At 31.4% G+C, this 11,001-nt stretch overlaps 1 protein-coding gene across 1 annotated transcript; it reads right to left on the reverse strand.

The window, feature by feature from the left end:
• Nucleotides 1-647: 647 nt before the first annotated feature.
• LOC122012188 lies at nt 648-3,978 on the reverse strand. Its single transcript, XM_042568640.1, has 2 exons — nt 3,670-3,978; nt 648-1,109 (listed from the first exon to the last, which is right to left on the reverse strand). Exons 1-2 carry the CDS (start codon nt 3,787-3,789, stop codon nt 786-788), a joined length of 444 nt encoding a protein of 147 aa, XP_042424574.1. The 5' UTR covers nt 3,790-3,978; the 3' UTR covers nt 648-785.
• Between the last annotated feature and the right edge of the window lie 7,023 nt (nt 3,979-11,001).

An 11,001-nucleotide genomic window follows, 5' to 3' on the forward strand; every position in this document is an offset into this window, starting at 1 on the left:
TTAGCTTCGATGATATATCTATTTAGTATTGATAAACCTTTAATAATGAATGATTTTAAATCATGATAGAAATCAATGAGATTGAGTTTGGATTATCTCATATGCTTCCTTATATTATTGTATCATTTTCTCCTTAATGAATAGTGAATCTGTAAATGTTGATTATTAGGATGATTTTTTATGTACATTTTTTCGATTTACCCAAGTGACTTTAATTAAGCCCCCTCGCACTTGCTTTGCCTCATGGTTGACTAACGGTCTAGTGACTAGTGCATGAGGTGTTGTCATCATGAGATCTGAAATTCCAAACCTGAATTGACCTATTAAGATTTCAAACCGTGAATTGACCGTTGGTTTCAAATCATAATCAGATTTTCCGTAATGTTCTATCCATCCCATTTTATTATTTTTCCTATCCTCGTGTGGAATAAGATGACACATTCGAACACTGTTTCTTAATTCTCAAGTAAATAGAAAAGTGCTCAATCGACCCATTTCCATTAGCCATCGTTTTTACTAAGAGCAAATGATAGCTTTCAAGTGTACATAATTCTATCAAATCAAGAAATATTTTAAACCCTAATTATGAACAGCATGTAAATTAAAATTTCCAAACAAATCAAAGTAATAAGAAAACAATTCTCAATACCCTACTCAAACTGTACCATTACAAATTACTTATCTACGGCCGCCATAAGTTATTAAAGCAGTACAAAACAAAATCACATTTCTCGATCAAATCTAATACTCAGTTCATCTTCAGTTCGGATCTTCTGTCCAGCAAATCAAACTGGTTGGTCTTCCACTTTTTCAAGTTGACTAGTACATCCATTTTCCAAATTTGATAGGAGGGGAAAGCCAACTTCAACTTTGGGTTTAGCTGTGGGAAAGTATTCAACTTCGGTTAAGTAGCATGGGAAGTATACATTAGGAAAGGGGGGTGGAAAGTACTCATATTTAGGAAAGTTTTGAACATTGTGGAAGTGTTTAACTTTGGGATAGTCAATTTTTTCTTTAAACTCTTCAATCTCTCGCTCCAGTTCTCTAAACTCTTCAATCTCTCGCTCCAGTTCCTCTCGCTCCAGTTCTTTAATCTTTGAAATCTCTAGCTGCAGAAAATGAAGTTTGTCACAAAATCAGAGAATAATCTTATAAGTGAAATTAATAATAACATGGTAAAAGAATTTGAACGGAAATAAATAAATAAATAAATAAATCATCCATAAATGAAAGACATTTTAAATAACTTCTTGAAATATCATAAAAGTATTAATAACAAAATATAATTGATACATATTTGATAATTAATATTCTAACAAACTAGTAAAATAAATAAATTTTTTAATATTGTCAGTTATGTAATAGAAATAGGATTAAGCTTACACTAATTATACATTGATTCACTATTTTAATATTTAAAAATATTCATCAAATTCTAATAGAAAATTACATGACGAATAACAATATCATTGTAAAGGAGAAATCTTTGAATCTAAATAATGAAGGACAAATACAAGTGATCCGGTAGTGAGGACGGAGGACTCCCTTTGTGGGGAGCCTACGTGTCAGAAGTCAAAAGGGTCAGCATGAGGTCCATCCGATCGGAGAAGGGTTGGGTCGATCGGCCGAACGGGTCCGGGCGGAATCAAAGACAACCCGACGGGGAGTCGGGTTTCCAACGCTCATGGTGAACAGGGTCGCCGGGCCGAGCGGGTAGCCCGCTCGGCTGAGGTGTAAAGCAGCAATGCTGTGAAGGAACAGTCTCAGCCGGGCACGCGATGGAGTGAAATCTTCCCGGTCGGACCGATACCCACGCCCGGTCGGACCGATGCCTGCCGAGCGGCTGGACGCTCGGCTCGGGAAAAAGGAGACAAGGACAAGAGGACATTGGGGAACATCTTTTGACAACAGGCATGTTCGACGACCAAGCCATACGCAGAATAATACGACGGAAGATTCTGCTGTTCCATCAGAGAGGTGCTCGGACTGTAGCAGTATGGTGTCAGACATGCTCCTCTGGTAAGCCCATACTGAGGTATGGTAAAGGACACGTGTACGTCTCGACAGGTGTGCACAAGCCTCCCTAGAGCTCTATATAAGAGCCCATAAACTTCACCGGAGGTACGTAATCTATCATCTTGGAGCCACTTCACCATTTTTTCTCTTGTCTGACTTGAGCGTCGGAGGGTCGTCGCCGGGAGCCCCTTCCCGGCTCGACTTCCTTACAGGTTCGCCGGAGATTTGTGCAGCTGGTCGGAGATATAGGAGAACGCTACGTGTCCAGCGTCTGTCGACTCAACATTCGGATAGGATCAACAAGGTTAAAGAGTTAAATCTAATTTTCAAGTTAAACTAGACAATAAAGATAAAAACACCTGTTATACCACCTACCTATAATAAAGGGATAAAAGATCCATTTTCTAATCAAATACTTGAGACATGCAGGACCTAATTTGCATTTTTCAATGAATTATTTATTACTTGATAAAATGTTATTCTATTTTCTAAAATAATAGAAAAAAAATCAACAAATGATGCAAGTCGCTATCACGTCAAAGTTAGACATCTAAAATTTCAAAGCTCAAATACAAGCTTGGATTTGAGGTTCAAACTACAAATCACACTTGCATTTTTAATTACATCTCTCCAAAAATAAATTCTAATGTCAACATTGGACTAGGGATAAATGGTTACATGCATTCAACTAAATTGACATAATTCACTAAAAGAAATTTAATTGCTATGAAGGGATTATTTAGTAAAGAAATTATTATTTGTAGAATTCAATAATTAGGATGGAAAAATAAATAGCAACTATGAAAATTATATCAAAAAGTAATTATAACTAGAATAGAAACAATTTACATGTAGATATATTCAACACAACATCCAAATATATTCTCCAACTTAAGGTACTCTCTGATTTAAGGTGAGACTATATATATTATATATATATATATATATATATATATAAGAAAATTTTGATAATAGTGGCAATAATATTGATACATTAAATAGCCTAGTTAGTAGCAATGATAATAGATAATAAACAAGTGGCATTCAAGAGAAAAAATGGATGCCGCATATCAATTTTAGTGGTTGTAGTATGTGATGATATTGATGAAGTCATGTGGGGATGCAATTAAATGTTAAATGAAATAAAAATATACCCAAAAACAATTAAGAGGACAAAATTCATGTATGTTAATACAGATAGAGAATAGTAAATTTAAAGCACCTTTTAACATGGTAGGACTATTAAGTAGTTGATTCAAGTGAACAAACTGATTGATTTAGAAAATGAAACCATACATAAATATATTAAGTATATAATTCCTTCAAAGAATGTTGACAATAAAAAGTATCAAAAAATTATTACACTCCAAACTATTTCTGTATTTAATAGAATTGTATAAGTTATAACATTTTAATAACCAAAACACTAATAAATAAAAATATTTTTCAATTGACTAAATATAATCATTATGAATTAAACAAATAAAAAATGTATAATTATTTAATATCAATTAGCTAAACAAAACATGAAATATATTTACACTACATATTAACTGCACTTTGATCCAACTATACAAACACAAAATAAATTATCATCTGATGTAAAAGAAATATATAATAAATCTATAAAACACTCAAAAAGATGTTACAAACCTGATCTATTCGAGACTTTGATGCAAAGAAATTGCAAGAAACTAACATCGGCTGGAAAATGGGTAAACGGATGAGGGACCAAACTCTTCCGGATGCGCATGACATTGACAGAGATAACATCGCGGTTGACAAATGATCCACGAGCAAAAGGTAGTAGATGAGCACATGAGAATCGATAAAATCATGCAAAGCGACGCCATATCTTTCAGAACAACCGAAACTGTGAAAAGAAAAAAGGAAAATGACACTAACAGAGAGATGGCTGGAGCGTCGAGGAGAGATGTTGGGGAAGGTTGATCTCAAAGCGATGAAGAGACGTGGAAAAGGGGAAAGAAAAGCGACGGCGGTGGATCCTACTTACTACTTACAAATACAAATCCAGCGCTACTTTTCATCCGCCAATCACGCGAAAATCTTCATCAGATTTTCCTTTTAATTTTTTATAATTCCAAATTTAACTATAATGTATTTTTTTTAAAAAAAAACAGAAGATTGTTTTTTATTTTCAAATTCATTTAAAAGAAGTCCATATTTTAATTGAGATTAAAAAAATGTTATATCATTTCGTCATAATCTTTTTATCTTAATATTAAAATTGAATCGTTGTACTAATTACCATTTAGGATGTGTAAATTTTAGGATAGTAAATTGTTTTTTCCACTCCTCTCTGACAGTCCACCCCCTCTCTCTTTTCTATTAAATGACTTTTTCATCCCTCCTTCTTTAAATAACAAATTATTTTTTTTTCTAATTTTATTTACTTCTTTAAATTTTTTTTTCAGTTGTATTTACTTCTTTAATTTTATTTTTTTAATAAATTTTGTTTATTATTTTTTCATCAAATTTTTTTATTTTTTATCCATAGTTTACTTTTAATTTTTTTTTATAAATAATAACCCCTAAAATCTACTATTTAAAAAAAAATAAAAGATTAAAAGAGATCAATCCTCTATTCCAATATCACCTACTCTTGTTCCCACTCGTCGCCTCAGCCCATCGTCGGTGGCACCGCCGGAGGCCCTCGGTTGCCGCCTCAATTAAAATTATATCATAGGGGGAAGGTGAATGTAGTGAGGTCGCATCGACGCGATCAGCGTCAAAATATGGCCGGATCTGAGCAGACTTTCCTTCACCGTCGATCTGTGTCCCTGCTCAGATTCGGTCGAATACCGATGTCGATCGTGTCAATGGCGATCCTCCTGGGTTCACCTTCCCCCTAGGGTATAGTTATGGTCGGGACAACGGTCAGAGGTTGCCGATAGTGGACTGAGGCGACGAGTGGAACACGGGGACAGAGAAAATTAGGAACATAGAATCCGATCTCAGATTACACATATGATATTATTGCTGAGAAAATACTTAATAAAAAATAAAAAAATAGAATAAAAAAATAGTATAAAGATAAATAATATGATGGAGCTGGAAGAGAGTGTGTGGAATGTGAAAATATATAATTAAAAAATAAATAAAATATTAAAAAATTATACTATTTTTTTAATATTAAATAAATATTATTTATCATGATAAATATATAATAAAAAATTATTTAAAAAGAATAAAATTGATAAAAAAAAATGATAAAAAGAACTGATTAAAAAATAAAACCGTTAAAAAAAATTTTGATAAAAAAACTGATTAAAAAGAAATAAAAAATTGTAAAAAAAAACATAGACGCTGAATAAGAGGTATAAAAGTCAAAAAAAATGGGTGGGACCGGGAGGTGAGGGTGTCAAGGGAGGGGGAAAACAGGTCTCTTTAGGATATAATATTAAGTGATATAATATTAAGTGGAAGAGACGTTGAAAAATTTGAGAGGAATTAATCAAGGTAAGAATTAGGGTTCAGATTCTTTGATATGTAATCCCTGATTCCTTCTTTAATTTGCATGTGGGATCATAATTATAATCGGGTTAAAATTAACTACGATAATTTATTTTCTCATCTATATTATAGTTTGGGTTGAAACAGGTAGCTGGAGACCTTCCATAGTAGACGGGCCGCCCTCCTGCTCGGTGCCATACAGTCTGCCTATCTCTGGTCGTCTACCTCGACCCAAACTACAATCTAGGTAGGAAGATAAGTGAATCCAAGAGAGATCACAACTAAATTTGACAGCGATAAGATGTACAAATTATGAAAGGAATAAAAAAAATGAAGGATATGATGATCTAAACTCACGAATTAGAATCTTCCTTTCTAGAAAATTATCTTATTAATCCATATAAATCATATTTATATTCCTAATTTTATATATTTTTTTAAAAAAATCCTAATAAATTTTATTAATTTATTTATGTTCCAATAATATTATATTTAAAATTTAAAAATTCTAATAACTATTATTAATTAATTTATATTTTTATATTTTAAATTAAAATTTTTTAATAAATTTTATTAATCCATATAAACCATATTTATATTTATAATTTTATATTTAAAATTTTTATGTATATAAGAGATGTTCAGTATGATAGAGAGGTTCTGTAAGCACAAGGAGGAATTTTTTATTTTTTGTTTTTGTTTTTGCAGGTAATAGCCTTTTTTTTTTTTTTTTTTTTTGGCTAAGTTTAGTTTTTCTGCATTTTTGCTCAAGATTCAAGACTTCCATGTAATACTTATTAGCACATTGAATATACACATATCATATAACATGACTAAATCTTATTGCCAAAGATATATTTTTTTGGATTTTGTAAAACAAGTCATTTCTTGTGAATATGGTAGATTTTTTTATCATTATACTCCATTGACCGACTTTTATTGATTTCTTGTTTAATGATAGACTTTTATAGTCTATTTGGGAGGAGGTGAGGGAAGAAGAAATAAAGGAAAGAGAAACTTTGAATCTTGTTTGGGAAGGAGTGAGGAAAGGGAAGGAAAAGTAAGAAAGGGTAAGCTTTAACCTTTGTTACCCATGGAAAGAAAGATTTTCTTACATCCCGAATTGAGGTGTAAGGAAGGGGAAGAGAAAACAAAAGATTTTTTATTTCAATTTTTTCTCTATTCTTAATAGTTTAAGAAATATTCAAATTTATAATTTTGCTACCTATATCGCTGGACTTCAATTTCCTCGCCTTCTTCACAACTTGCTTGCTGCCAGATTATTAGACGAGGGGATCCGACACATCTTCTAACTGAATTAAGGAATAAATCATTTTTGTCATCAAAATTTAAGATGATATCTACTATTTTTTAATTTCCCATAAAAATTTAATAAGTTTTTAAAGAATAGAAATTCTCGTTATCAACGTTATTTTTCAAATTTTTTTATTTAAGGTTTATAAAATCATTATTTTCATTATTTTTCATTTAATTACTTAATTATCGATAATTCATTGTTTTGTTATGAATAGTATAAAAATTTAATTTTTTATTAAAAAAATAGCTAATTTAAATGATAATATTTATTATTAAAAATATCTAATTTATATTTATAAAATAAATATTAATATTATGAAAATTTCTAATTTAAAAAGTAAGGGTATTTTTGTAACTTTATCTATTTAACCTTCATTCACTTTCCTTTCCTCCCAAACAAAATAACACATGCATGTTAGGTTAATGAACCTTCCCTCCCTCCCAAACAAGGAGAAGTTAAATATTTTACTTCCTCTCACTTCTCCTTCCTTCTCCTCCCTTCCCCTTCCGTTAATGAACTTTCTCTCACTCTATCCAAACAGAGGGTTATGAGATTGATAGATTTTAATGACTTTTATAGTTGTCAATATGATAAATATCACTCCACATTCGATTTACAATTATATCTTCATGAACTGATAAATTTGATTAGTAATAAAAATTAATAATAATATTATTAATTTGATTAGTAATAATATTATTAAAATAAATCAACATAAATATATAATTTTTTATGAATTTTTAAAATTTAAATAAATTTTATAGAATATTTTTAGGGTCTAATTTCATTAGACTTTATTATCTATTAATTAAGTTGAGAATTAACTTGATTTATTAATATATATATTATATTTAAACATAATGTCTCAAGCTTCTCTTCCCTGTACGCACAGCGCCGCCATCCAAATCGACTTCGACCTGCTCGTGAGTAGCCGACGGAAGCATCACCGACCACCTTAAATAATTTTTCTATTTGTTTTCCTCCTTTCTGACGCACTGCAGGCTTCACCGAATGACATTCCTCATTCTTTCCCATCACAAGCATCCGGAGAAAAATCTCCACTGGCAGCTTACCACCGTCGGAGAAAAGACTGCAAGCGGTTGTCGTTCCGTTCCTGCTGTTCCGATCCGTTCTTTTGTCGTTATAACATCGGAGAACGATGTTTCAAAGCAAGTCACGTCATTTATCGGAACTTTGAAATGACGTGAGAAGTTTCGGTGCCGGAACGTGCGTTCCGGCCGTTCCACTTCCGTTTCGATGAACCATGGCGAGAGCACTCGACAAAATTCTTCAGAGGACTCTCAGCTTCGCATGAAATGCATGCTGAGATGTTGATGCAGCCCGTCGAGAGGTTGAACAAGGACTGAGTCTTTAAGATCAAAGAAATAATTAAAATCGAGGAACAGGAAGAGAAAGAATTTATTCGTAAAAAATTAAGGCGATTTGAAGTCTATAGAAATTTCAAAGTTGAGGAGAAAACTTTTTATTAAAATTTGGAGAGTTCTTATTGGTTAAAATTTGTATCATGAAATTCTAAAAGAAATCATAAAAATCTATTGAAACGTTGGGTATCAAAATATTTTCATAGAGTTTAAAAAAGTAAAATTTGAATACCATATAACTTTTTAATTTAAAATAATTAAAAGTCTAATATTAAATACACCCTTAATTTATGTGCATTCTTTTTTCAAAATACAGACTTCCATGTAATACTTATTAGCACATTGAAAAAAAAAATATATATATATATATATATATATATATATATATATATATATATATATATATATATATATATATTTATATATATATATATATATATAACATGACTAAACCATGCACTATATTCCAAAGATATATTTTTTTAGGATTTTATAAAACAAGTCATTTCTTGTGAATATGGTAGCTTTTTTTACAATTGACAAAATTTGAAATAAAAAAAATTAAAAAATACATAAATTTGACAAAAAAATAAATTAATTTAATGCTTGCCAAAAGCTGTTAATATAATATATGCTCTATTAAAGGGAATAATTTATTTAACAGTTATTAAGGGATTATCACATTTAGATATCTGTTTATTTGTAATTTATTTATTCTCATTTACTTTAAGTTTGTTTTTTGGGCATTAAAAGAGATTTAAATTTCTCATTGTTTATTTCTATTTTATTTATTCTCATTTACTTTAAGTTTGTTTTATTGGGCATTCAAAAAGAGATTTGAATTTCTCATTGTTTATTAAATTTATTTATTCTCATTTACTTTAAGTTTGTTTTATTAGGCATTAAAAAGAGAATCGAATTTCTCATTTTTCATGTATGTTCTTAATAATTTTTTTTAATGAGTTTAGCTTCGATGATATATCTATTTAGCATTGATAAACCTTTAATAATGAATGATTTTTAATCATGATAGAAATCAATGAGTTTGGATTATCTCATATGCTTCCTCATATGCTTCCTTAGATCCATGTATCATTTTCTCCTTAATCTGAGAATGCTAACAGTTAGGATAGATTTTTATGTACACTTTTTCAATTTACCCAAGTGGCTTTAAGTCCCCTCGCACTTGCTTTGCCTCATGGCTGACTATTGTCGTGATGGGTTTTATTTTTGGAAGATATATGTTTTCTCATGATGATTTAGTGGCTAACGCATGAGGTATTGCCACCATGAAATTTGGGGTTCGAATCTTGGTATAGTTGAGGTAAATATCTCCCTCATGTGTTATTCACTATTCCAAAGGCTAGTAGACATCAGTGATTTATCTCTTTCGTGTTGGTCTTGTGACGGGTTGACGGGGGGCACTGGGGCAAGCGTAGTCATCTTTTTTTTACCACCGATTTACCCAAATGTCCAGTGGGAAACTTCTGTGATGTTAGGCTGGTCACCTTAGATTCGGTGTTACCTGATTCATTATTTTTTTTAGATCCCTATATCGTAAGTATGTACTTTGTATAGATTACTAGCTCCAACATCCAACCATCTTGATATGTAAAATTTCAACTATATATAGTTCGATGGTAGCTTTAAGTTTTTTAGATCCCTATACGTGACAAAAGGTGGTTCGTTCGTTCCAGCGCCCCCGTCAATCTATCTCTAGGTCAACATGAAGGAGGTAAATTATGGATGACTACTAGCTATTTGTGTAGGTGGCTAAAGTATGAGGAAAGGTATGCTCAAACACATCGAGCCGAGTTTTAATCCTAAAATCTCATATAACAACATCTCATATCTTAATCACCGTACAGTCTTAATAAGATTTTTTTTAGATCCCTATATGGTACTTACATACTTGGTATAGATTATCAGGTATAGATATGTGTTTATTTCTAATTTATTTATTCTCATTTACTTTAAGTTTTTTTTTTCACGAAAACAGATTTGAATTTCTCATTTTCATGCATCTTCTTATTAAAATTTCTTTTTAGTGACTTTAACTTCATTGATATATTTATTTAGCATTGATAAACCTTTAATAATGAATGATTTCTAATCATGATATAATTCGATGGGTTTGGATCATCTCATATGCTTCCTTAGATCCTTGTATCATTTTCTTCTTAATAAATAGTGAACCTGAGAATATTGACGGTTAGGATGAGCTTCCATTTATACTTTCTCGATTTATTCAGATGGTCAGTGAAAAATTTCTAAAGGACTAGACTAGTCACCCTAGGTCCGGTGTTATCTAATTTATCATTTTTTTTAATCCCTGTACGTACGTATATACTTGGTATGGCTTACTAGCTCCAACATCATCTTAATATGTAAAGTTTCAACTATATAGTTTGATGGTAGCTTTCATTAATATGATGCTTTGTTCGTTTTGGACACAACTTTCCATTTTGGTTCAACTCTCATTTTTGCTTGATTTTGTGTCTTTTCCCTTCCCATCTCTATTTACATCATCCACAAATCATGGCTACAAGTCTGAAGCCAAAAAACCGAGGACTTTTAGTGTAGGGAAGCAAAACTTTAGTAAGAAAATGGATATGACAGAGAGTTCCCATTGTTGACTACTGGATGCACATAGGGAGAAAAAATGGGTTCGCAAAGAGAGGAGGCGGAGGAGCCACAGGCTGACCTAATTGGAGAGGAAGAATCGGGATCAGGAGAGGAAAAGTAATGTAATAGAGTTGCTCAAGGGATCGAGTTGGGGATGAGAGGCGGGTCGCATGCAATAAAAAGAGA

Source organism: Zingiber officinale, chromosome 8A, assembly GCF_018446385.1.
Source record: "Zingiber officinale cultivar Zhangliang chromosome 8A, Zo_v1.1, whole genome shotgun sequence".
Taxonomy (NCBI): domain Eukaryota; kingdom Viridiplantae; phylum Streptophyta; class Magnoliopsida; order Zingiberales; family Zingiberaceae; genus Zingiber; species Zingiber officinale.

Excerpts from the sequence above, each read along its gene's own strand:
- LOC122012188 (XM_042568640.1), bottom strand. The coding sequence starts at position 3,789 with ATGTTATCTCTGTCAATGTCATGCGCATCCGGAAGAGTTTGGTCCCTC. Across the intron at positions 1,110-3,669 it reads CAAAGTCTCGAATAGATCAG|CTAGAGATTTCAAAGATTAA; the intron begins GTTTGTAACATC and ends CATTTTCTGCAG.